This window comes from Galeopterus variegatus, unplaced genomic scaffold (assembly GCF_000696425.1).
Source record: "Galeopterus variegatus unplaced genomic scaffold, G_variegatus-3.0.2 Scaffold293, whole genome shotgun sequence".
In the NCBI taxonomy this organism is placed as follows: Eukaryota; Metazoa; Chordata; class Mammalia; order Dermoptera; family Cynocephalidae; genus Galeopterus; species Galeopterus variegatus.
Window position 1 is genome coordinate 130,082 of NW_007726404.1, and position 27,918 is coordinate 157,999.

Below are 27,918 nucleotides of genomic sequence, written 5' to 3' on the forward strand. Positions count from 1 at the left end.
CCGGTCATCTTTAAAAAAAAAAAAAAAAACAGAGATACCTAGTTTATATATGATAGTCAAAATATTCATCCCAGGGAAGAGGTCAGCAAACTATAATCTGTGGGCCAAATATTACCCACTGCTTTTGTAAACAAAGTTTTATTGCAAAGCAGCCATGTTCGTCCATTTATATGTTGTCTATAGCAGAGCTGAGAACTGAACATTTGCAACAGAAACTGTATGGCCCACAAAGAGTAAAGTATTTACTATCTGGCCCTTTACAGAAAAAGTTTGCAGATCCTTGTCCTAGAATCAACTGAAATCATTAGCTAAATTCTTTCTACCAAAAAAGAAAATATACACAATAATTACAGAAAAAACATAATGATTTCCCCCCCTCCAATATTTAAGTTTATAAATATAAACACTAACTTTTAATCACACTGGACTCTAAAATTTAGTGACTCTTGTAGAAAATGACTCACATCTCACTGACCTCTGATAAATATATTTTTTTTTTATCTTGAACATTTAAAAATTTAAAAAGCAAATTGTAGTTTCTTTACCCAAAAGCAACCAGGGTTTGCAGTTTGTATATCTTGCAGATACGATATACAAGTTTTTTTAAAGAAATGCTAATATGTTAGAATAAAAATGAACAATTCGGAAATCGGGTTTGGTTCAAAAACAGAAAATTTTCAAACTCAGACTTCAGGGAATGTTATGGCTAATAGTTAATTCAACCACAATGACTTGATAACGAAAGAGAAAACCTGTTAGCATTGCTCTTAAAATAGAGAATTTAGACACTGAAGAGAAGATTCATCCAAAAGACATGCATACAAATTTATACACAATATCAAGAGAGTTTTGAAATATGCATGAAAATAAATTTGCAAGGTAGGTAACATTCAACAAGACTTTACTTTCTCCAAGAAGCCTTCCATCATCCTTCAGAGTTATGCGCCCTCCAATGAGTCCTTATAGCACTCTACCTTTTCCCTAATCTAGCACTTACCATGCTATATAATAGTTCATTTACTTGTATTTATACAACCCCTCTGCATTATAAGCTCAAAAAGGGCAGAAATCACATCTTTTCCTTATCATTGCATCCCTAATATCTAACACAATGATAAGCATATAGTAGGCACTCAATATTTGCAAAATCAATAAAAAAAGAAATCACGTGATAGAAGTTCAAAACAACCTATATATTCAATATTATTGTCTAAAATGTACAAAATAATATCTATATAAGTTTAATCATAATACTTTTATTTCACATTTTAGTTACAGTTTAGTATCCTGCTCTATAAAAACCTCAGTTCAGGGGTGGTCACAGTGAGTATTGTGTGTGTCTTATCCATTTGTTTTATTTAAGAATTACTTGCAAAAAAAGTTTGAAATCACTGATTTAGAAGATCAGCACAATACGTAGCAGCTAAACTAGACAGATCAAGTAAGGTTTTTCTTGTGGCATACCAGTGTCTCTACAATGTACTGTGTGAAAACTCAGAAACTACTAAGTAACCCAATTACTTGCCAGTAAACTCATTTTCTGTTAATACATCCATCCCTGACAGCAGGTACGAAAGGTATTTTTCTTATGATGCCATTTGGAGCATTGGAAATGATTTTTAATTTAAAAGCTTTCCAAAGGACATGACATATGGGAGGAACAAGTGCATCCATACATCCTGAAATAAATAGGAAAATAAAGTCCGGTTCTCTAGTTCCTAATCCTGCTCCAAAATTAGGTCAAGAAGAAAACTACTTGAGGAAACTTCTCCTAATTCTTAACTATGGAGCAGACAGAAGGAATATATACAGTTGACAAATATAAGATGTCTTTGAAAAACAAGTTTCTGATAAGTAACTTGGGTTTCTCTAAATGAAAATGAATCATCCCTGATATTTAATATTCACAGGTATCTATTTATGGCAGAGTAGGATGAAGCAAAGTTTTCTCCAAAGTAAGAGGGAGAAGAAAGATAACTGACTGTCTTAAAGACTCCCAGAAAGAGATGCTTAAGAAATTCACACCAGTATCATCCTGCTTTTGAGTACATAACAACTTCACACAAGAATCTAGTTTCCTCATAACCCAATAAATCCAGTCAAAAGTCGTGGTTTTCTAAACAAATGGTAGTGGTGGTGATAACAAAATCAATGTCTTATGAATGTATAACAACATACATATATTTTATAATTTAAACAACACATCAATCCTGGGAAACTACGGGACTGATATTATAAAATAATCTTATAGAAAATTCTTCATTTGCATATGTGATAAAGAGAAAGACTTGTTAAGAACCCAACTGATAGGAAGAAGTACAGATGGGTTAGAAACACGGTGCTTTGATTCATAATCTAGGGCCCATAACATAATACAATACTATCTGCAATATAGAGTATGAACTTCTAGATCTAGGGGCATAAAATAAAAGCAAAACCCTTCTAAACATATTATGTTACTATATCTGCTAATACAGAAGAACATTAGAAACAGCAGGGATTTTGGATGTAGAATTGGATTCGTATTTCAACTCTGCTACTTACTGGTTTATGACCTTTGATGTTGAGATTCATTTTTCCACTCAATAAAAAGGGGCAACATATCAACTATACAAGGTTAAAAATGTTAAACGAGTAATATATGTAAAGTGCTCATACGAATTACATAGAAGGGAGGTTCTAATTCTGGCTGCTGTTAGCAAGCAATAAATGTCAGATTATTTTCCCTTCCTCTTCAACTAAGAAGAAGTTTTAATCCTAGTATCCAGCATGGCTCCATAAAAAGGTCTCTGGAGATGTGACTCTACAGAGTTCTTCCTCAATAGAAATTTGAGGGGCCGGCCCGGTGGCGCACTGCTACAGTGCACCGCTTGGGAGCGTGGCGGCGCTCCCGCCGAGGGTTCGGATCCCAAATACAGACCGGTTCCCGCTCACTGGCTGAGCGAGGTGCGGGTGCAACACTGAGGGTTGCGATCCGTTGCCGGACACGAAAAAAGACAAAAAAAAAAAAAAGAAAGAAAGAAAGAAATTTGAGGTTTTTGAGCTACGCAGATAACTTATTTGCTCAAGTTCTGCCTGTAATTATGAAAGACAAAATGTTCAGTTTCTTCTCATCCCTTTTTCTTGAGGTAAAAGACATAGCTAAGGATAAAAGTACTTTTAAAGGGGGAATAAAAATAAGCAGATAATGAAGGCTGAGAGAGTGAATAATTATTTGGGAAAAGGGTATAGCTGAAAAGAAATCGTTCATCAAAGTAGTAGGAGGAAGTCCAAAGTAAAGAAAAAAATCTAATTTATCTCTGCAATCCTAGGCAAAATGTATACAGAAAGGTAGAAACCCGCCCCATGAAGTCAGAGGATCTTAATAGCAGTTTACTGCAGATCCAGACCCTGACATACTGCAAGAAATCCTTGTTTTGGAGAAAGGCAAACATAAGAATGACTTGTTTCTTTTGGAAAGAAATGACTATCATTTCTTCAACTACAATGAAGAGAAAAGAAATGAGTTGTTTTCCTGTACATACTAAATACAAAAGAAAAAAAGTGAGTTCAGGAAGTTAAGTAGTGGCGAAAAACACCCAGGAGCTTCAGTAAAAGAATAAAAAGGATAATAAATGGTCCATAAAGGTTCTTTCTTACAGAGAACAGAAGAACTATCTCCTTTATCCCCCTATTTACTTTAGCACAGGTTGAGCATCCCTAATCCAAAATTCTGAAATCTGAAATGCTCCGAAATCCAAAACATTTTCAACACTGACATGATGCTCAAAAAAAGTGCTCATTTGGAGCTTTTCAGATCTTCAGATTAGGGATACTCAACCAGTACATACCCTATAAATATTCCAAAATTGGGAAAAACCCCAAATCCAGAACACTCTGGTCTCAAGCATTTCAGATAAGAGATATTAAACGTGTACTAGGCAAGAAGGGCCTGAAAATGCAAAGATGTTGGAGAAAAGAAACTAAAGAGTAAAGGTTTGTGTGGGGTTTTCAGTTACTCTGTAGACTAGAAACATACGCTTCTCCCTTAGGTCATGTCTCATCTTAGTAGCAACTCAAAAATACCAAATGGCATAACAGAGATATACCTACCAACTGTCAGGAATGACTCAAATCCATCTTTAATTAAACAGCTGAGACTCTACTTCTTCATATAACTTTGAACTTCTATAAGTGTAAAGAATACTATTTCTTACACTGGGAAGAAGGGCAGGAAAGAACAATAGGCAAATGAATGAGTTATATATGGTTCCAATTTCAAATTAGTTATTTGTTTCAAATGAAATGTTCTACTCTGATTGAGACTTTTAGTACTCAACAGCAAAAGAACATGAGTTTAAGTGTTCATAATCACAACTAGGACCCAGTCTCTATCATATGATAACCACCTATAACTAACAAAAAACATATTATTTATTTAAACTAACAAATTTTGTTCTTCACAAGAAAATATAAGGAGAATTCTAATTTATTAGTATGCTATTGTTCTGCCCAACTATAGACAAGTTATCTATAAATGCCTAACAAAGTCAAGTAAGACCGAAGCTCCTAAGTATAGATATATTACTTCTTTTAAAGGAAAGTATAGATAACTTCTGAATTTCCATAATACGAATATACATCTTTTATGCCAATCTAAATCTATAATACATGAATGTTAATATGAACATTATCAACTGTTAGTAGAAACGGGGAAAAAGGAAAATAAAGGAACTATTGGACATACCCTATGCAATATTTCTAAAACCTTTAATGCAGTATGAAGAAAACTGTTGAAAATTCTTCTTTCAGAAGGGGGAATGCCGATCTTGTAGAGTTTCAAAAGATGTACCACAACTTCCTTAAAAAGTTCTACTATCTTGAGGAATAGTGGAGGTTCAAGTACTGACCACCAGTTTTCTGTTATTAAAGGGTGAACATGCAAATAAAATGAATATAAAAAATCGCAATTTTCAAAATCATACTGACTTTTCTTTTAAAGCAGTGGTTCTTAACCCTTTGAAAATCCCAGGAAGATGCCCATAACAATATTTTATGAAACATTTCAATTGTTTATAAACCCCTCCTTCCCCCAGACCAACTTAAAGAATACTGTCCTAAAAGCTCTCAAAAGCAAAAATAAAGTATGAAAGGTCTATTGAATTTACATTCTTTGTTTCCTAAACTGCATTAAAAACTCACCACTATACCTAATATTAGAACCAGTTATTAAAAAGTGTTTCTGGAAATTAGAATTTTAATTTTTAAACAAAACACACTTTCCAACTGAATCGCTCTATTATTTAAGGATCTTTCCAAGTTTTATCTTTCAATTTAATATAAGGTTAAAATACTGTGAAGCACCACCTTTAAAATGCAATCAAATGTAGAAGCTGATAATCTCATGCAGAAGCCAAACAATGTAAAGTGTAACATCTGTTTTTCCCCACATACACTATTTACAGTTACTAATTACAAATACTATAATCATATGACGCAGGCAGAAAGAATACAAAAGCTTCTGAAAGAGGGAAGCAGTACTCTTGTGAGTACCTGCTTTACTCTTTTGTTACTGGCTAATTCTCTCAAATTCCTGCATTCTACCCCTGGCTTGTTGCTTCTGTGGCCTTAAAATTGTTGTATTGATTTTATTACTTCTATATATCTCAGCTCCATATATCTAACAAATATTATTAGAAAGGAAAGCACTGGGTTAAATGAAGCTAGTAACTATAAAGTCCAGGAGATTGAGATAAAATCCATACAATTAGCAAAATAAAGGTGAGAAAAGTTTAAGCCAAAAAACCAGAGCAGATAGATACAGAACAGCGAGACAGATGAACAGTAAAATCTGTCTACAAGCAGAGGGGGGAAAAAAATCAAACATCAGGAAATTAGCAAGTGAAGGAAACACAAGGCAAAAGGTTGATATTAGGATTCAAGGAGGATTAAAAATCCATGTTTGTTCAATTTTAATTGTTCCTCCTCCTTTACTTCTTTAATAGCAAGAACATTCTGAAGGCAATGAGAAAGAGGAATATAAAAAACAGTTTTTATCTTTCCTAGAACTGTCTCTGCTGTTATTTTTGATTAAAATTCTGTATCTAACATGCTTTGCCTTTAACAACTCCAGCAACCACAATCAGGTAACTAGAAAACATCAACAAAAGAAAGTACAAGTTTATTTTTCCCTAAGACAACGTCAAATAAACAAGGCAACAAAATATCAAAGAGCAAAAAAGTAAGAACTTAGTATTTTCATTTAAAGACAGAAAGTTTCAAAAGGAAAAAATATCAAATTCTTACCCAGTACTTTCAGTGGTGCCTTTTCTAGGTTCAAAAGAGCTGTACCAAAGGGAATTGCTATTGTTGTGAAATTGTTCGAATCACTCATCAGGGGACATTCTGGTAGAGTAAGATAAAACCTCAATGCTTCAACATCAGGTAAGGAGCTAGTCAGTTTAGGAATAAGATTCTTTTCCAAACTAGCTGCCACCTATATTTTGACAAAAAGTAAAACCTAATTCATTTAAAATGAATGCACTTTCAAAAAGAAGAAAGAAAAGGACCAAAAAAAAGAAAAGAAAAGAAAATCTAGTACTACAACAAACATGAAATGGTGAAGGATTAAAAAAAAAAAAAGACAACATCATACAATGAATGTACTTTGAAGCACAATGGAAATTAATGCCTAAGAGAATTCAAAAAATTCTTGTATGCAATTCTCAATGTAAACTCTCTATCTCCATAGCTATATACAGACTTAACCAACATGGTAATATTAAGTAATTCAGGGTCTGCTACAAACATCTGGAAATATTTACAGATCTTTGACAACTAAGTTACAAGTGCTTTATAATAAAATCTTATTTTAATTCTTACATTAGTGTATTTAATATAAATATACAAAGTACATAATGAAGAGTCTATCAACTGCAAATTAGGCTATAAACATATTTTTAAAAAACATAAAAACACGGAACAAAAAATTCAACAGCTAAATAATGTAAACATAAAATATTTTATAAACAAACCTGTTGAGATATCTGAGGATGATCAGGTTGTATAAGTTTGTGGAATAAAAGCCTAGCAGCATTCATATCAACCCCTGAAAATCTGGTGCCTGTTCTATAGTGATCATCATTGCTAAAAGAAAAAGAAAAAAAATGAAAAATAATAAAATATAACTTTAAACTTATTTCACTTATTTTAATATATTATTTAATATAACAAATTTGAAAATCTCAGCATACCAAGGAACTGCCACTTACCTAACAGCTAAAAAACTTCCATTTAGGCAACCAGAGGAAGAAAATGTTCCATCTATCTCACTACAAAGAAATTTAAAGATAAAATTTTAAAAATCACAAAATAAGAAATTTAACTGTTCACCTTTCTTAATAAAAATTAAAATGAATATCTATGCTACAGAGCACTCCTCTAATCAACACCCAATTAGAATGAATCAGAATGATATAAATTACTGAATACTGATTAAACAATACTTGAAAAAGATATTTCTGTTTACCCTATACTTTCTCAAATATTACTTTCATCCTCTGTTTCATCAAACAAATGTGATATTTTTATAAATTTTCTTTACATAAGCATGCACATTTAATTTTTTTAATTCCACATGGTAGTGAGCCTAATCTGAAATGTTATTTTTTGAAGCACTCTTTGGGGTTTTCATTAAAATTTAGTTTGGGAAAACAATCTAGAATAACAAAACAGTGTGTCAAATACAACCCTTTATCCCAAATACCATTACCAACAAAAAAAAAAAAAACCAACAAACAAAATCCTAAGTACAGTCAAGTTAATCTTCAAGCAAAATATTCAAGAAATACTCAAGTCTTCAGGTAGTATAAAAGTTAAGATAGAGACCATTATGAAGCCAGAAAGAACACATTTCAAACCCAATCCTAAAATCGATTATACCCAATCCTAAAGAGGGTAAAGACTTTTGCATGTTTACCATTTAACATATCTTTATGTGTATGAAAGAACTGCAACTTAAACAAATTTAAATGAGATCTTTTAAAATATCCATTATTATGGAAAGTCTAGATAGCTAAATTTTTATATATAAACCATTCGGTGAGTGATATTCAATGAAATATATATTTAAATGGAAACTTCCAAGTAAAGGTCACTCTACCACAGGGTTGAGAGGTTGTTTTCCTTACTTGGCTATCTCCACAGGAAACCTTCCAGAGGGGTAGCTCAGCCATTTTTGAATTAGAGCTTCATTCACTGTCCAGATCTGCTTTGAAGGATCAGGACACCTAAAGTCATCTGGTGGCCCACAGTTCTAAATTTTAAAATAAGGAGATTAGTCAGAGGGAACAGATACTATATATAACTCAAAACCAAGAACCCCTCACAATGTATCTGCTTTTTTAGAAAGAAGTAAATCTCTACTAAACACCTGAAACAAAAAGTTATAAAACAGATCAGAAAAAAATTTATTTTATAGAGTTGAGAGAAAAAAGTAAGGCAATTACTTTGCAACACACAAAGAACATGTTAATATGGTTTTTAAAAATTCCTTAAAATTATTTGAGCTAAATAATTATTTACATGACTATATTATTACCTGGGGATTATAGTAATGTGAAAAGCTTTGATCTCCACCTGAGAAAATTCTTTTTACACAGAAATATTCTTCAGAATCTGTAACAAAAATAAAATGTAAAAAATTTAAATCAAAGATTTATATCGCATTTTTCAAGGCATCAAATATGCTATTGGATTTTCTCTTAATCATCTGTGGTTGGACCATTAGTTTCCCTTATCTACTACACAGTTACTCTGTAACAGGAAAGGGAACATTAATGCTTGATCTTTTGCATTTATTTACTATCCTCTTGCTTTTTGAATTTGCATTTCTTGGATACTAAAGAGGGTAATGACTTTTGCATGTTTCTTAGTAACATCAATTTCTTCTCTTGGGAATTTCTATTAATTTCCTTTATCTATTCAGTATTTTAATGTTTATCTATTTGGTGTCTTACTGTTTTTCTCATCAGTATGTATGAGCACTTCGGATATTCAGGATATAAAATTTAGGTTGTAATTGCCACAAATATTTTTTTCCAAATAATTGTTTGCTTAATTTTGGTATAAGCAGAACACTTACTTTTGGATTTCATCAAATGTATTTACTGAATTCTTTATAATGACTTTCATGCATTTATCCTGAGAAAGACTTTTCCCACCCTCAAATCATAAAATTATTTTCTTAAGAATTTTTTACCCTTTAATCCATCTATGATTTATTTTAGTGTATACTGTAAGGTTATAATCTAAACTGACCTTTTTGTCCCTCGGTTTTCATGGAGCTGATTAATTCTTCCCCCTCTTCATAGATTAATGATGCCTTGTTTTAATATTTATAAAAAGGCACTACCTCTCCCACCTATAACACACTCTAAACAATTTTGGCACTCCACCCCAAAAGTGTTCTAAAACTCCCTCTAAACACTTGATCTCCAAGCAGCCATCACCAATCAATTGGAGTTTAAACTTGAAATGAAACCTATATAGAATGCCTGTACAAGGATTTTTTTCCTGGGCTTTCTGTTAAGTTCTAATGATCCAAATGTCTGTGTGTATACTAATAATCCAATTTAACTGTTACAGTTATAAGATGTCATATCTAAGAGGGCTAATTCACTACCTCCTTAATCTTCATTACAAAATACATTGTCAGGGAAAATTGTACACTTTAAAATTAAACCCCCTCCCCACAACCACCACCAAATTACTGGGTCTTAATTAGGGCACAGTCTAGGATCATCTCCACCTTTCATTGTCTTTGAGCTATTTACAATTCTGTAAATTGTACTTCTACTAGTTAGGATAATATACTGACAAAGTTACAACTGTGTATGTGTGCTTTTGTTTTAGAAGGACAAAGAGTAGTTCTCATGGTCTCTGAATCCCTTTACACTCTTAGGACTTATTCAAGACCCCAAAGTGCTCTTGCTTATATGGGTTAAAGCCTTAATACTTACCATATCATAACTTAAAATTAAGAAATTAAAAAATACTGATTTAAAGAAGAGCAATAATGGATGTACTACATGTAAACATAGAAAACATCTTAGTATTAATATGGAAATTATTTTGATCTCATGAATTCTCTGAGACAAAAACCACTATCAAGCAAAATATCAGTTTGTTCCAGAAAATGAAAGAGCACAATTAAAGATACAACTTAGTAAGTGAATTTTATTTACCTCAGTTTATGCCTGACTCTGAAAGAATCTATAAAATGTGTTAAAACCTGAGCACAGTTAACTCAATTTTGAAGGTCCTGCCCCCTTGGTTTACTGATAAATGCCTATAACATGAAATGTTATTCCTTACTTTTTGCATAACCTGCTAGATAGCAAATATGCTGCATCTTGCTAAATTAATTTTCTACGCTTTATGTTGACTTTACTGTCTTTCATTATTTAAGAGGAAAAAAGGACAAAGGTTCCTCACTTATGAAAGAGCTAAGTTCTTTTCAATCATATTACATCTACATGCATTTTGAAATATTTTATTGTTACTTCAGTAAAATAGGTAACTAAGTATTGTTTGTCAATAATTATATCTTAACAAAGTATCCAAATTTCCTCTCACGCTTTTTTGATTTTTGCCTTCCTGTAATGGGCTAAATTATGTCCTACCCCCACCCCCCAAATTGATATGTTTGAAGCCCTGACATCCAGAATCTCAGAATGTGATTGTATTTGGAAAGAAAGTCTTTAAAAAGGTGACTAACTTAAACTGAGGCCATTAAGGTGGGGCCCTAATACAATATGACTGGTGCCCTTCTAAGAGGAGAAAAACGATACCAGGGGTGCACACACACAGAGAAAAAGCTATGAAAGGCCACAGTAAGAAGGTGGCCATTTGTAAGCCAAGGAGAGAGGCCTTTGAAGAAACCAAACCTGGAACACCTTGATCTTGAACTTCTAGCCTCCAGAACTATGAGCAAATAAATTTGTTTAATCCTCTCAATCTATGGTATTTTGTTCTAGAAAACTAACACACTTCCTAAAATTGGATCCTCACTACAGAAAAAAATAAATAAATTCCAAGATATATTTCATATCTAACAATATCTTTGAGTTTTCTCAGAGAGGTCCTGGAAAAACACAAAGCTTTGTTCTTTCAACATATAAAAAAGATGCTAGAAACAGTTATGTTTGTTTGATGTGTTACTATTATAAGATGCACAGGAAGAGCTGTCAAATAAGAAAAGATGCTCAGTTTTTGTTTTACTCTGATTCTTGCCTGAGGATCTCCTACAAGCTACAGGACAGAGTTTCTGTTTTCAACAAAGAAAAAAAGTCTCAGAGTCCCAGGAAAAGGATTACAACAGGCACTCGAAACCACTTATACATCAAAGGATAGATACTTGGGAATAGGCTTCTGAAGAGATGTACCTTAGATAACTTTCAGAAAGTAACTGACTGGATTAGAATCTCTCATACTCTTTTTTTGTTATTTGAGAAGCAGATGAAACTGCTGATCCAAGATTCAGCAGAATAAGAATTCATTACATAGGAATGAATGAACTGATGAAAAATGTATTGTTGTTATCTGTTTGGAATAATGTTTACTTTTGTTTTAATATTCTGTTTCCTGGATATATTAAAGGAGTAATTTCTCCTTTCTAAAGTTATCTAATCTACAACAACATTGTAAGCTCTGCTTTGGTAAACTAAAATGAAACATTTAAAACTGATGTCTGATTCTCAATTACCCCCAGAATTCAATTCTTTTGGTAGCAATATAGTTTTCTGCATAAATTCAATAAGAATCTGTCCCCTTCATTACTAGGATATAATTGAACAAATCAATTTTACAACCAAAGACTTATCTGAAGCATCATATTTGAGAATGCTGATAATCTAATCAGTTATGATAGGTCATTTTAAGAAACAAAGGTTGCCTGTACTTATGGAGGCAATACATATAATGCCCTTTGACCTGTAAAAGTCTAGTTCAGCAGGTCTGGATTATTGTTATGAGTTGAATTGTGTTTTCTTTTTTTTTCTTCCTTTTTGTCTTTTTTCGTGACCGGTAACGGGATCGCAACCCTCAGTGTCGCACCCGCACCACGCTCAACCAGTGAGCGGACCGGTCTCTATATGGGATCCGAACCCTCAGCAGGAGCGCCGCACTCTACCGAGTGCGCCACCGGGCCGGCCCTGAATCATGTTTTCTAAAACTTCACATACTGAAACCCTAATCCCCAGTACCTCAGAATGCTACCTTATCTGGAAGTAAGGTCACTGCAGATAAAATTAGTCAAGATGAGATCATGATGGAGTAGGGTGGGCACCTAACCCAACAGGGCATCCCTTATAAAAGGGGGAAATTTGGATGCAGACACGTATACAGAGGATGCCATGTGAAGATGAAGGCAGAGATCTACAAGCCAAGAACACCAAAGACTACCAAGAAATTACCAGGAGCTAGGAGACACACACATAACAGATTTTCTCTCACAGCCTGTAGAAGACAGCAACTCTAATTTCTGACTTAGAGACTCCAGAACTCTGAGACAATAAATGTGTGTTGTTCAAGCCACCCAGTTTGAAGGAGTTTGTTACAGCAGCCATAGCAAACTAATACAGCTGTTTAAAGTTTACACTTTCTAAAGAAAGGTGTACCCCCTGCCTAGAGAGATTATCTCTAAGACACTGGAATATTCTGCCTGTTAAGAATGTCTTTGTTGGGCCGGCCCTGTGGCGCACTCGGTGGAGTGCGGCGCTTGGGAGCGCGGCGGAGCTCCCGCCGAGGGTTCGGATCCCATATAGAGACCGGTCCGCTCACTGGTTGAGCATGGTGCGGGCACAACACTGAGGGTTGCAATCCTGTTACCGGTCACGAAAAAAGACAAAAAGGAAAAAGAATGTCTTTGTTTACGCATGGCCTTGACCACACCAGAAAGTTTATGCTAACAATGTGACGTATGATGCAAGTCATAGGCTTGACCTCTGGATGAGCTGGAAACAGTAAATTAGATTCACACTTCACTAGTTTTTATCTTACACAGCTCTAGTATAGTGCAAAATGATTATTAACAATTTTATATACTTTTTTAATGTGGTAAAATATAACCTAAAATTTACCATTTAAACCATTTTTAAGTTCATAATTCAGTGACATTAAGTACATTCACAATGTTGTGCAACCATCACCACTAATCATTTTCAGAATTTTTCCAACCTCCCAAACAGAAACCCATTAAACAATAACTCTCCATTCCTTCCTCACCCCAGCCACTGGTAACCACCATTCTACTTTCTGTCTCTTGAATTTGACTGGTCTAGGTATTTCGTGTAAGTGGATGATCATACAATAGTTACATTTTTTTGTCTTCTTTTACTTAGCATAATGTTTTCAAGGTTCATCAATGAAGCCTGTATGAGAATTTCATTACTTTTCATGGCCGAATAATATACCATGAAATGTATATATCATATATTGTCATCCATTCATCTGCTGAACACTTGGTTTGTTTCCACCTCTTGGCTACTATACATCAACAATTTTTTTTTACATTAACAATTTTTCGGGCCGGCCCGGTGGCGCACTGCTACAGTGCGCCACTTGGGAGCGCAGCGGCGCTCCCGCCGAGGGTTCGGATCCCACATACAGACCGGTTCCTGCTCACTGGCTGAGCGAGGTGCGGGCGCAGCACCGAGGGTTGCGATCCCATTGCCGGTCCGGTCCGGTACGGGCGCGACACTGAGGGTTGAGATCCATTGCCGGACACGAAAAAAGACAAAAAGGAAAAAAAAAACAAAACAATTTTTCGATGAAACTAAATTATAGCTAAAACGGCTGATCTTAAAATTCCATCTCTGTTCCAATTTTAATGCAAATAATCTCAAGGTCTGCAGTTCCAAAGGTGACAAAATACATCCTTAAGTAACTAAACTTTACAAATAGAAATACATAATTTCTTACAGCATCATACTCTTTCCTAGAGTTACAAACTCTCTTTGTTAGATTATTGACAATGCCTTCTGTGGAATAAGCTTACATGATTAAACACCAACATGCTGCTAAGGACACAAGGAAAACAACAGTACTGCTAAAATAAATGCATGTTCTGAACCTAGGAATAACTGATAGAAAATGAAGCTATATTCTAAACACAAAGGCACAAAATCAAATAAAAACAAGAAAAAACTGTAAGATCATATGCCGACTTCTGCTAAATATCAGCATAGCTGAAATAGCCTTTTAATTACAAAAAAAAAAAAACTTCAAGGTTATTCATGATAAAAAGTTATGGATGTTTTCAAATGTCAACTGTCATTAATATGCTCATGCTCATCACTGTGAATAGATAAAATCTACAACACACACGACTCAGTTTTACATTATTTTATAGAAAACCCAGGATTGTGGTTTCCACCAATAGACAAAATAAATGAGAAAACAATTCTGAGGAATAATTTAGGATGGTAAAGGAAGTATAAAAAGGAAGTACTGTACATGTTGGTTGCAACATGTCAACAAATGAGAAAACAGCATCTGAATATTTCAAACTCTTTAAGTAGTAAACTAATGTCAACAAAAAAATAACCAGATCTATTACAAGAATAATAGAAAATAAAAATAAGTAATACAGGTTTGGCTACAGTGGCAAGGATATAAAAAGCAAATTTTAAAAAGTTTAAATTTTGAATAGGTAATAGATTCCTATAATTTAAATTTTTTTAAAAATAGAAAATAATACAATTTAAAACTCTTGTATAGGGGCCGGCCCGGTGGCACACTGGATAGTGCGCCGCTTGGGAAGCGCAGCGGCGCTCCCGCCCGAGGGTTCGGATCCCACATACAGACCGGCTCCCGCTCACTGGCTGAGCGAGGCGCGGGAGCAACACCGAGGCTTGCGATCCCGTTGCCAGTCCCCGGTCCGGTACGGGGGCAACACTGAGGGTTGCGATCCGTTGCCGGACATGGAAAAAAAAAAAAAAAAAAAAAAAAAAAAAAAAAAACTCTTGTATATACAACCCCAAATTGACAGCAGGATCTTGAGGAGATATACTTGTACATCCACAATCACAGCAGCATCATTTACAATAGCCAAAAAGTGGAAGCAACCCAACTGTCCATCCATGGATGAATAAACATAATGTAGTATATACATATAATGGAATATTACACAGCTTATAAAAGAAGGAAATTCTGACACATGTTACAACATAGATGAACTTTGAGGACATTATGCTAAGTGAAATAAGCCAACTACAAAAAAACAAATACTATATGATTACACTTACATGAGGTACCTAGGGTCAAGTCAAATTCATAGAGACAGAAAGTAGAATGGTTGTTGCCAGGGGAGGGGGGAAGAGGGAATGGTGAACTGTTTAATGGGTATAGAGTTTTAGTTTTTGCAAGATGAAAAGAGTTCTGGAGATGGGTTATACAACAATGTGAATATACTTAACACTACTGAACTGTACACTTAAAAACTGAAAACTGGTGAAGTTTGTAAATGTTATGTTATGTGTATTTTACCACAATTAAAAACAAAAAAACTCCCTCCCATTAGTATCTAGCTACCACCTCATTCCCACACAACCTACTCTCTGAAAACACTTCTATTACTTTATTTATCCAGAATTTCCTTATGTATATATAAGTAAATACAAACAAACTAAGCAACCACTTACACAGTTCTGTATCTTGCTATTTTCACTTAATGTACCTTGGAATTCTTTCAAATACAGAAAGCTTCATCATTTAAGAGCAACATTCTAACAAGAACTTTAATATATACAGCAAAGCTTTTATATAATAGAACTTACCAATATCTGGTGGACATTGCCCACTGTAAGGGAACCAATTTCCTTTTACAGTGAAAGGACTTTTCCTGTTGCTTGTTGAACCAGTTCCGAGCTGCCCGTTACCACCAAGCCCAAAAGAGTAAATTCGTCCTGATGAAGGAACAAAAGCAGAAGTGTGCTGCCTAGAGTAAAATGATAAAAAACTTCAGACTTAATGTTACCTTCCATACAATTTACATTGAGAAAAGCATAGAAAATATTAACTGATATAATTTCTCTCTTTTTTAATAAAACCATTGTGGTTCTAAAACTTCTGTACAAAATATTCATTAACAGCCTTAATCTATACCAAATGATTTCTGTATCACACAGACAGACTACATAAGCATTATCTAGAAAATTTTCACAAATGTCCAAATTAAAAAAGGCCCAGATCTATACTGAAATCCTTATATATAGTTGATTCAGCACCAGAGTAGTGTCTAACTATGTAGTCCAAGGAAGCTCCCCCTCCCCTTCCTTATCTGTCAGGTTCTAACTTAGAACTATGGTCTATGAAAACCCACCATTTGGTCACTACCCAAAAGTTTTAGGCTAAGGACTGGGCAAGTAATCCAATTCCAATCAGAAAATTGGTATGTATACCAATACATGATAGAAATTATATTTTCTTTCTTCTGGGGAACTAATTCTATGTGAATGTACCCAGACTCATCTGGAGGTACTACAGTCAGCCCTCTGTATCTGTGGGCTCCACATCCATGGATTCAACCAACCGCAGATTGAAAATATTAAAAAAGAAAAAATCACAACAAAAATAATACAGATAAAACAAACAATGCAACTCTTTACACAGCATATACTATGCATTAGGTATTATAAATAATCTAGAGATGATTTAAAGTATATGGGACATAAAGTACATGGGATATAAAGTGTGTAGTTTACATGCAAATACTATGCCATTTTATATAAAATACTTGGGCATCCTTGGATTTTGGTATCCACAGGGGGTGGAAGGTAAGGATACTGAAGGACAACTATATAGTGAAAACGAACTGAAGCTGAAGACAACCCACCAATCAACTCTCAGGAGATTTATCTCCACTCTCTCTGATGTTTTATTATGTTTAGGAATGGGTTAAATGTGATTATCCACTTTAGGCCATGTATTCCTCAGGCTCAGATTTTACGTCTTTAATCAAATCTGGAAAATTCTCAAGCATTATTTCTGCAAATAGTCTCTCACCCATCATTACTCTTCTTCTAGAATAGAATTAAGACAAATGTTCTAAGATCTTTCCAATACATCCTACAAGTCTCTTAATCTCTCTTTTATCACCATGTCCTTATGAGATGCAATTTCCCTGGATCTATCTTTCAAATCACTACTTTTCTTTTTAGTAATATGTTCAACCTGCTGTTTTACTTATCCACTAAATTTTAAATTTTAATAACTGTCTATTCCATTTCTAGTTTTTTACCCTCAATCTGCCAGACTGTTATTTCATTAAAAACTCTTCACATATTGTGAATTATAATATATACACACCAACCTAGGACTATTTTGTACTAATTTCTTGGACTATAAGGTTCTCAAGTATAAACTCAATCCCCAAACCCATCTTAGGGCAGCCCTGTGGTTATAAATTCTCAGGGGAGTTCCAAACTAGAAACCAGGCAAAGGACAGAAAAGTCTCCTTATGCTGGGGGTGGGGGGTGGGATATTTCATTGTGTTTACTTTCCATGAGATGGTTTAATTGGGAGATGGCAGCATCTCAGGTCTCACTCCTGATTCTGTCAGGTCTTAGTTCTCATCTACCCAAACCTCTTTGCCATCTGTGGTACATTGTTTATAAAAATGGTTGAAACTACTCCTCTCCCTATACCTATATACTATATAATATGACTTTTGTAGCTATTCTCACCAAGACAGAAAATCTCTTTCTCCTTGTCTTAAATCTGGGTTCTTGATCTATAGCTTGTTTTGGCCAACAGAATGCAACAGAAGCGACAGTATTTCAGTTCTGAGTGTATGCCTCACAAATGGCTTTACACTCTTTCCCTCTCTTATCTTCAGGAATCTTGCTCTATCATCATGAAAATAATCCAAGATTAACAGCTGAAGAATGAGATACAATCTGGAACAGACACAAGCTATCCCAGCTGAGGTCATCCTGACTCCCAGCCCCTAGCGAGATCATCAGCTGATCATCTGAGTCCAGCTAAAAACAGCCCAGCTAAATCCAGCCAAAACTACTGAACTACATGATCATTATTAGCTAAAATAATTGGTTTTTTTTTTCCTTTTTGTCTTTTTTTGTGACCGGTAAAGGGATCACAACCCTCAGTGTCGCGCCCGCACCGCGACCAGCAACAGGATCACAACCCTCGGTGTCGCGCCCGCACCACGCTCAACCAGTGAGCGGACCGGTCTCTATATGGGATCTGAACCCTCGGCGGGAGCGCCGCACTCTTGAGCGGACCGGTCTCTATATGGGATCTGAACCCTCGGCGGGAGCGCCGCACTCTTGAGCGGACCGGTCTCTATATGGGATCTGAACCCTCGGCGGGAGCGCCGCACTCTTGAGCGGACCGGTCTCTATATGGGATCTGAACCCTCGGCGGGAGCGCCGCACTCTACCGAGTTCGCCACCGGGCCGGTCCCTAAATAATTGTTTTAAGCCACTAAATTTTGGAGGGTTTTGTGTTTTTTTTTGTTTTTTAGCAATATAAGCTAATTACCTAGACTGGCAAATTCTTTCAGGATGGCTCCACAGTCAATTCAAACTAATAGCTTTGGTTTTCAGATTTGTTTTTACTAGGGGGAATTTCCTTTACTTCCTGGCAAACTCACCTATGCTATTTAAAAGGTGTTTTCACTCAAAAGGGTTTTCAAGTTAGCTACTCTGCCATATTACTAGAAAACAAAGTAGAGTCTACCAACCATTTACCTCAGAGCCAGATAAGCCAATGTCAAGCAAAATTTTTTTAAGCAAGTATACCCTTTTAACAAAAGAAATGTTAAATGAAATCCTTGCACATAAAATAGACAAACTGCTCTAGTTGAACAAGGGTTTAACACTGCCCATTCTGCCTCCCTCTGGAAAGAGCCATTGCGACATCTCAAAGAAACATTAATAGTTTGAATATTACTGCAATAATAGTTTTTTAAACTCCTCCTCAAACTGGTCTACTAAAGCTGTGGTCCTTAACCCTGGCTGCATATTGGAATCACCTAGAGGTGAACCTAGTCAACAATACATATTTTTAAAAATCTTGTTCAGAGCCACTGAAGGAACATAAAACTATCATAAGCCCTAGATGTGATATAATAGTTCAAAAGCACTATATTACTAGATTGTGAACCTTTTTTTTTGGGGGGGGGGGGGATCATTTCCTTGATGGACTCACCTTTCTGGTACTCCTTGACTACTTCCCTCAGGAGATTTCTGACAATTATTCAATAAGGAAATAGTACATATTTCATATAGTACTGACCACTTGGAAGTCAAACTGTTCAAGGTATCAGATACCTACGTTCCCTCTGTAGTGCAAGTCCTTAGATCTCAGTCCATATATAACTGAAATTTCTCCCCTAATCCAACAGTTTCATGAATAATTATTCATGAATAAAATCGTTGGAAAGAACTGGGTTTACAAAGTTAAGAAGATCTATTTAAGTTATGCAAATGTTAGCTGTTATGAATTTCAGAACAGAATACCGTTAAACAATGTGTGATATTTCACAAGGGACTGATAAAATATTTCACCTGAAAAAAATGATCTAAATTTACTACTCTGTGGTATTAAGCATGCACATTCTTGTCATGGCCTGATGATGGCTGAATAGCATATATTCCCCATAACTTAACTTTAGGTTTAGCCATGCAATTTGCTTTTGGTCAATAGAATTTCAGGGAAAGTAGTTCAAGCAGAAGCTTGAAATGCACATGTGCAGTTGAGTTTGACTTCTTGTGCATTTGCCACTACCAGGAGAATAAAATACCCACAGGCAGCCCACTCCTCCTTTGGACTGGGCCCAAAAATGAGACGTGTGATAAAGCCACCCAGTGAACAGGCAGCTTGAAACAGAACTGCCCCAGTCAACCTGCAGTGTAAATAAGAGCCACTCCAGCTAACCCAAGACCTGAGAAAGATCTGCTTCACTAGAACCACAGAGTAAGAAATAAACATTTATTATTATATGTCACTGACGTATTATTTATGCACAGCAACAGACCAATACAAACATAAATCTTCTGTCAATAAGTTAAAGTTTAGGCAAAATGGAAAAATTCTCAAAATAATTTATCTTCCAAATAAGAGACTCAAGAAGAAATCATAATAGCTACCTTTTAGCCATTAAAGAAATTGAGGAATGTTTTTAAAATCCCAAGGAAAGAAAATGCCAGGCCCAGATGGCTTTAATGACAAGTTCTACCAACTTTCATGGTGTTCTATTTCAAAAAAAAACAATAGAAAGCAAGGGTACATTCCTCAACTGATTTTATCAGAGTAACCCTGATAACAAAATGTCAGAAAAAATAATAAGAGAAAATTACAGATCAAACTAACTTATAAACATAAATATAAATAATATTCAACAAAATATTCATAAACTAAACCCAGAACTATAAAATCTAAGAATAACTGCAGCAACATGGACGGACCTGGAGGACATTGGGTTAAGTGAAGCAAGACACAGGAAGACAAATATACATGATCTCACTCATATATGGAATCTTAAAAAAAAAAAAAGCTGATACTACAGAGGCAGAGGGTAGAACAGTAGTCACCAGAGTCTGGGGAGAAGAGGAGGTAAGGACAAACACGGAGAGGTTGGCCAATGGGTTACAATTAGATAGGAGAAATAAGTTCTCGTGTTCTATTGCAAAGTAAGGTGACTATGGTTAACAGTTAAGTTTTATATATTACATAATAGCTAGAGGAGAGGCTTTTGAATGTTTCTGCCACAAAGAAATGATAAATGCATGAGGTAAAGGATGCATTAACTACCCTGACTTGAAAATTACACAACATATATGTATCAAAACATCAAGCTGTATTCAATAAATATGTACAATTACAATGTGTCAATTAAAACAAATTAATAAAATTTGGGGGGGGACACTACGAATAAAAGGGGAACTCCTTAATCTGATAAAGCTTATCTATAAAAATCTTACAGCAAACACACTTAATTGTGAAATACTGGAAGTTTTTCCACAGAAAGAGAATGGGACAAGTCTTGAACATCAGCACTTACAGTGAACACTATACTGGTGTCCCAGCCAGCAAGTTACAAAGACAATTATATAAATATATTAAGCATAAATAATAGAAATAAAGAAACAAAATTGCATTGATTCACAGATGATATGATTGTGTACATGAATAAGTTACTAATAAGAGTTTAGCAAGGTGGCTGTATTTAAAATCGGTACACAAACCTCAACTATTTCTACATGCAAACAATGCCTTAGAAAGCAGAATTCTAAAAATAATAATATTAAAAAGAATAAAACTACCAAAAGATGTACAAGAGCTCTATGATGAAAAATTTAAAACACTTTATTCTAAGACATTCAAGAGGTTTGGAAGTTGATTAGAAAAATCAGTATTATAAAGATAACAATTCTCCCAAATTACCCTGGACATTCAATGCACTACAATCAAAATCCCATGATATTTTTGGGGAGAAAAACTGACATGCTAATGTGAAAATTTCTATGAAAGTAAAAGGCCAAAACATTCTTGAAGAACAGGAAGGATAACAAGGACTCAAGTTATCCCTAATAGCATAACTTATTATAGTGTCATAGAAATTATGTACTGTGGAAGTGACACAGGAATAGACATAAAGATTAAAGGAATAAGATAGAGACCACAGAAACAGACCCATATATGTATGTCAATTTATGGCAACTGTAGTACTATAAAGAAGAAGGCTGAAGGATTTTCAAAAACAGAGCTAGACAGGAGGATAATGAGAAAATAGTGGAGTAGGAAGCACCAAGAATCTGTCCCCCCACAGGACAACAACTGCACTGGCAGAATCTGATATAAGCATTTTGGAATTCAGAGTCGATTCAAAGGCTTACAGCTTCCAGAAGAAGAGTTGGATGGTAAATTGTGGTTAATTTCAATTTCAGTTCTTAGCAGAGTAGCAGCTACCTATCCCTCACCGGTGTCAGTCAATCCTTCTCACACTCTCCAAACAACTGAAAAGCGAACATTTCCTAACTCATCCTATGAGGCCAGCATTACCCTGACATCAAAGCCAGACAAATACACTACAAGAAAACTACAGATCAATATTTCTTATGAACCCTAATGTAAAAATCCTCAATAAAACATTGGCAAACCAAATTCAGCAGCATATTAAAAAGACTGATTACTCACCAAGACCAAGTGGAATTTACAGAAGTCCCCTCCCTTATCCACAGGGGATATATTCCAAGACCCCCCAGTGAATGTCTGAAACCAGGGATAGTACTGAACCCTATATATAAACTGTTTTTTCCTATACATATATAACTATGATAAAGTTTAATTTATAAATTAGGCACAGTAAGAAATTAACAACAATTATTACTAATAAAATAGAATGTTTGTAATATATTGTAATAAAAGCTATATGAAGATGGTCTCTCTTAGAATATCTTATCATACTGTACTCACCTATTTTTGGACTGTGGGTAACCAAAACTGCAAATAAGGGGGGACTATTGTAATCCTGAAATGCAAGGATGGTTCAACATACAAAATTTGATCAATGTAATATACTACATTAACAGAATGAAGGAAAATAAAAACCACAAATCGTCATCTGAATTGATGCAAAAAAAGAAAAAGCACATTTGACAAAATTAAGTACCCTTTCATAATAAAAAACACTTCACAAACTAGAAATAGAAAGAAACTACCTCAAAATAATGAAAACCACATATGAAAAACCAACAATGAATATCACAGTCAATATTCAAAGACTAAAATTAAAATCTTTTCCTCTAAGATCAGGAACAAAGTAAGGATGCCCACTTTCACCATTTCTGTTACATTCAAGGAGGTTCTAGCTGGAGTAATTTGATAAGAATAAAAAATAAAAGGCATCCAAATTGGAAAAATAGTAGTAAAATGATCTCTGTATGCAGATATGACCATGTTTGTAGACCATCCTAAAGATTCCACAAAAACACTGTTAGTACTTTTTTTTTTTGTCTTTTTTGTCTTTTTTGTCTTTTTCCGTGTCCGGCAACGGATCACAACCCTCAGTGTTGCCCCCGCACCGGACCGGGGACCGGCAACGGGATTGCAACCCTCAGCGTTGCTCCCGCACCTCGCTCAGCCAGTGAGCGAGAACCGGTCTGTATGTGGGATCCGAACCCTCGGGCGGGAGCGCCGCCGCACTTCCCAAGCAGCGCACTTATCCAGTGCGCCACCGGGCCGGCCCAAACACTGTTAGTACTAATAAATGAATTTTGCAAACAGTAGGATACAGAAATCAATACACAAAAATCAGTTGCATTTCTGTACAATAACAATAAACAATCTGAAAAGGAAACTAAGAAAAATAATTCCACTTACAATAGTATCAAAAAATAATAAAATACTCAGGAATTAAGGAGATGAAAGACTTGTACAATAGAACTACAGAACACTGGTGAAATAAAGATGACACATATAAATGAAAAGACATCCCATGTTCATGGATTGAAAGATGTCAATGCTACTCACAGCAGTGTACAGACTCAATGTAATCCTTCCCAAAATCCCAACAATGATTTTTGCAGAAACTGAAAAACCTGTCCTAAAATTTATATGGAATCTTAAGGGATCCCAAATAGTCAATACAATATTGAAAAAGAAAAAGCAAAGTTGGTGAATTCACACTTACTGATTTCACAACTTACTACAAAGCTACAATAATCAAAACAACGTGGTGCTGGCATAAAGACAGACATACAGACCAATGGAACAGAACACATGGCCCAGAAAGAAACCTTACTAGGGCCGGCCCGGTGGCGCACTGGCGCTCCCGCCCGAGGGTTCGGATCCCACATGCAGACCGGTTCCCATTCACTGGCTGAGCGAGGCGCGGGAGCAGCGCCGAGGGTTGCGATCCCGTTGCCGGTCCCCGGTCCGGTACGGGGGCAACACTGAGGGTTGCGATCCGTTGCCGGACACGGAAAAAGACAAAAGACAAAAAAAAAAAAAAGAAAGAAAGAAACCTTACTATTCATGTTCTAATGATTTTCGGCAAGTGCACCAAGACCATTCAATAAGGAAAGGTCAGTCTTTTCAACAAATGGGGCTGGGAAGACTGGATAACCACATGCAAAAGAATGAAGTTGGACCCTTATTTCATATCTTACACAAAAATTAAGTCAAAATAGATCAAAAACCTAAATGTAGGGGCCGGCCCGGTGGCGCACTGCTACAGTGCGCCGCTTGGGAAGCGTGGCAGCGCTCCCGCCGAGGGTTCGGATCCCACATACAGACCGGCTGCTCACTGGCTGAGCGAGGAGCGGGGGCAACACCGAGGGTTGCGATCCCGTTGCCGGTCCCGGTCCGGTACGGGCGCGACACTGAGGGTTGTGATCCGTTGCCGGTCACGAAAAAAAAAAAAAAAACCTGAATGTAAAAGCTAAAACTATAAAACTCTTACAAGAAAACAGGGCAAGAGCTTCACAACATTGGATCTGGCAATGATTTCTTGGGTATGACATCAAAGGCACAGGCAAAAAAAGAAAAAAAATAGATAAACTGGACCTCATGAAAATTTAAAACTTTTGTGTATCAAAAAACAGTATCAACAGAATACAAAGACAACCCACAAAAGAAAATATCTGCAAATCATATATCCGATAAGGGATTAATATCCAGAATATATAGAGAACTCTTAAAACTCAACAACAACAAAAAACCAAATTCAAAAATGGGCAAAGTACTTGAATAGACATTTCCTCAAAGAAGACATACAAATGGCCAATAAGCACATGAAAAGATACTCAACATCACTAATCATTAAAGAAATGCAAATCAAAAGCACAATACCCTCTCAAACCTATTAGGATGAGTACTATCAAAACAAAAAAAAGACAAGAAAAAAATAACAAGTGTTGGCAAGGATGTGAAGAATCAGAATCCTTGTGCACTGCTGACAGAAATATAAAATGGTGCAACCACAATGGAAAATAGTATGGCAGTTCCTAAAAAAATTTAAAAATAGAATTACCATATGATTCACCAGTTCCACTTCTGGTTCAATACCCAAAAGAACGGAAAGTGGGGCTTGAAGAAAATTTGTACACCAATGTTCATAGCAGCATTATTCACAATAGCTAAAACACAAAAGCAACCCGTGTCCACTGATAGATGAATGGATAAGTAAAATGTTCATAGAAAAATATGTATTATATTTTAATTCTATTTTTCCGTGAACTTTTGTAAGTACCCTCATATGTACAGTGGAATACTATTCAGCCTTTAAAAAGAAGGAAATTCTGATACATGCTACAACACGGATGAACCTTGAGGACATTATGCTGAGTGAAATAAGCCAGTCACAAAAAGACAAATACTGTAAGATTCCACTAGAGGTACCTAGAGCAGTCAAATTCATAGAGATAAAAAGTAGAATGGTGGTTGCCAGGAAGCAGAGGTGGGAGAGAATGGGGAACAATTGTTTAGTGGGTATAAAGTTTCAATTCTTTATGATGAAAAGAATTCTGTAGATGGATGGTGGGATGATTTCACAACAATATTAATATACTTAATACCTCTGGCTTTATACTTAAAAAATGGTTAAGATGGTAAATTTTGTTTTGTGTACTTTACCACAAAAATAAATGTTTTTAATAGTGCTAGGGCAATTGACTAGTCATATGAAAAAAGTAACAATTTGATTCCTTACTTCAACATCATATCAAAAACAAAGGTCAACTTCAGATATCTTACAGACCTCCATGTTAAAGGTAAAACCATGTCTTCAAAGAGAATGGAGATTAACTTTACATTTTCAGGTAGGAAAAGATTTCTTAAGAAACAAACAGCACTAACTATAAAAAGATGGATAAATTCAACTGCATTAAAATTTAAAACTTATGTTCACCAAAAGACAACAGAATGAAAATGACAAGATAAGGCAAAGAATGGAAAAACATCTCTAAAACATATGGCCAATAAAGGACTTTTATCCCTTCATTGGGAAACAATATATTATGGACATGTATCCACAATATATAAAGAACTACTATGAATCAATTTTTAATATCTTGAGGAAATGTAAATGGACATTAAACATATGAAAATGCACTCAAGTGAGTTATGGCAATGTAGAATAAAATCATGATAATGTAACATTACATATCCAAGAGATGTGCAAAAATTTAAAAGTCTGATAACACCAAATGGTATTAAGTATAAACTGGAATAACCACTCAGAAAAACACGGTGACATTAAGAGGCAAACTTCAAGTTAAATATCCTCTATAACCCAGCAATTCAATTCTAAGTGTATATGAAAGTTTATGTATACCATATAACAAATGTTCAAAGCAACAATTTTGTTAACTGCCGAAAACTGAATACACCAAAACATCCATCAGCAATAGAATAAATTAATTATTATATACACATATAACTGAACAAAACACAGTAATGAGATCTAATGATGGAGAACCATAACCATACACAAATCAGACAAGCATGATATTAAGAGAAAAAAAGAGTCAGCAATACCTACAGTGATTCCATGTTTGAAGTTAACAGTTGCTAATAAACTAAACTATATTGTATAGGGATACACACAAGATGGAAAACATTAAGCTAGGTGGTCAAAATTAAGTTTAGCAGTCAAGAACAGTACATTTTGCAACTTAGGAGTCTGCCCAATTTAATTCCCCCAAAGATGAAGCTCAATTTCAAAGACTCTTCTATTTACTCCTAAGAACTGGGAATCAGGAGACCAGTATACCAATTAAACTTTCACCACCTACTAACTATTCTTGTCTTAATTAATTGGTCAGTTTCCTCATCCCTTAAGGAAAAATAAGGGAGAAATGAAAAAGAAAAAAAGGGGATCCACAGCTTCCCTTTTAAGTGTGATGCCAAATACAATAAATATTACATATACATTATTAATATCTTACCTCAGATAAATTTTGTTTCAAGCAGAGACAGGTAAAACAATGAATAAAAAAAAGATGTTTCGGGCCGGCCCGGTGGCGCACTGGATAAGTGCGCCGCTTGGGAAGCGCGGCAGCGCTCCCGCCCGAGGGTTCGGATCCCACATACAGACCGGTTCCCGCTCACTGGCTGAGCGAGGCGTGGGAGCAACACCGAGGGTTGCAATCCCGTTGCCGGTCCCCGGTCCGGTACGGGGGCAACACTGAGGGTTGCGATCCGTTGCCAGACACGGAAAAAGACAAAAGCCAAAAAAAAAAAAAAAAAAGATGTTTCTCCTGTTACTATGACTCCTCAACAGCAAATTAGGCATTTTGGGGAGAATGTTTTACCTCTCATTACTAAATCCCCAATCACTAAAGAACTGTAGTACAGAAACCAAAATATTCTTTTATACAATAGCTTACCTTCCACAAGCAATCTGAGTAACAATGCTTCCCATAAGTTCAAAAACTTTCCTTGGGTTTATTTCATGACTGGTAGAATTATGACCCAACTGACCATACCCTCCAGCTCCAAAAGTAAACACTCCACCTTCCTAAAAAAAAAAAAAAAGATAAAACCCCTTATCATTAGAAGTCCTGATAAAAGAAAATAACTGATCTTCAGGAAAATAAGTTGTTCTTTAATATGAACTATTTTTTTCTCTTCTATTGTCTTCATAATTTAACAAACAGATGATAGTAGACCCTTTCAAGGATAAACGTCTTAAAGCCAAAAGAACTCTAAGTTGAATACTAAATATTTTCACATGAGTATTTTTAAGTATTTAATGATGCTTTCAACATTATAAAACATTTAGTTGAAGTCATCAAAGAGATACTAATAATTATTTATTTGCATTTGCCTTTCATAATCATTACACTCTGTTGAATTCCAAGCACACATTTATAAAAGGGTGTCCTGTTCAGTTTTCAAGCTAGTTAGGCATTG

General features: G+C 35.3%; 1 protein-coding gene across 2 annotated transcripts in view; it reads right to left on the bottom strand.

Moving 5' to 3' along the window:
* HERC4 (HECT and RLD domain containing E3 ubiquitin protein ligase 4) overlaps window positions 1-27,918 on the bottom strand; it is a 117,569-nt gene that overhangs the window by 36,074 nt on the left and 53,577 nt on the right. For both annotated transcript variants that reach the window (XM_008567088.1, XM_008567087.1), the window contains exons 6-13: window positions 27,393-27,523; window positions 15,816-15,976; window positions 8,579-8,655; window positions 8,169-8,293; window positions 7,251-7,310; window positions 7,014-7,125; window positions 6,286-6,475; window positions 4,727-4,899 (exon numbers count right to left, since the gene is read on the bottom strand). In XM_008567088.1, the coding sequence (XP_008565310.1) occupies window positions 4,727-4,899; window positions 6,286-6,475; window positions 7,014-7,125; window positions 7,251-7,310; window positions 8,169-8,293; window positions 8,579-8,655; window positions 15,816-15,976; window positions 27,393-27,523 (1,029 nt within the window). The remainder of the gene's footprint in view (window positions 1-4,726; window positions 4,900-6,285; window positions 6,476-7,013; window positions 7,126-7,250; window positions 7,311-8,168; window positions 8,294-8,578; window positions 8,656-15,815; window positions 15,977-27,392; window positions 27,524-27,918) is intronic.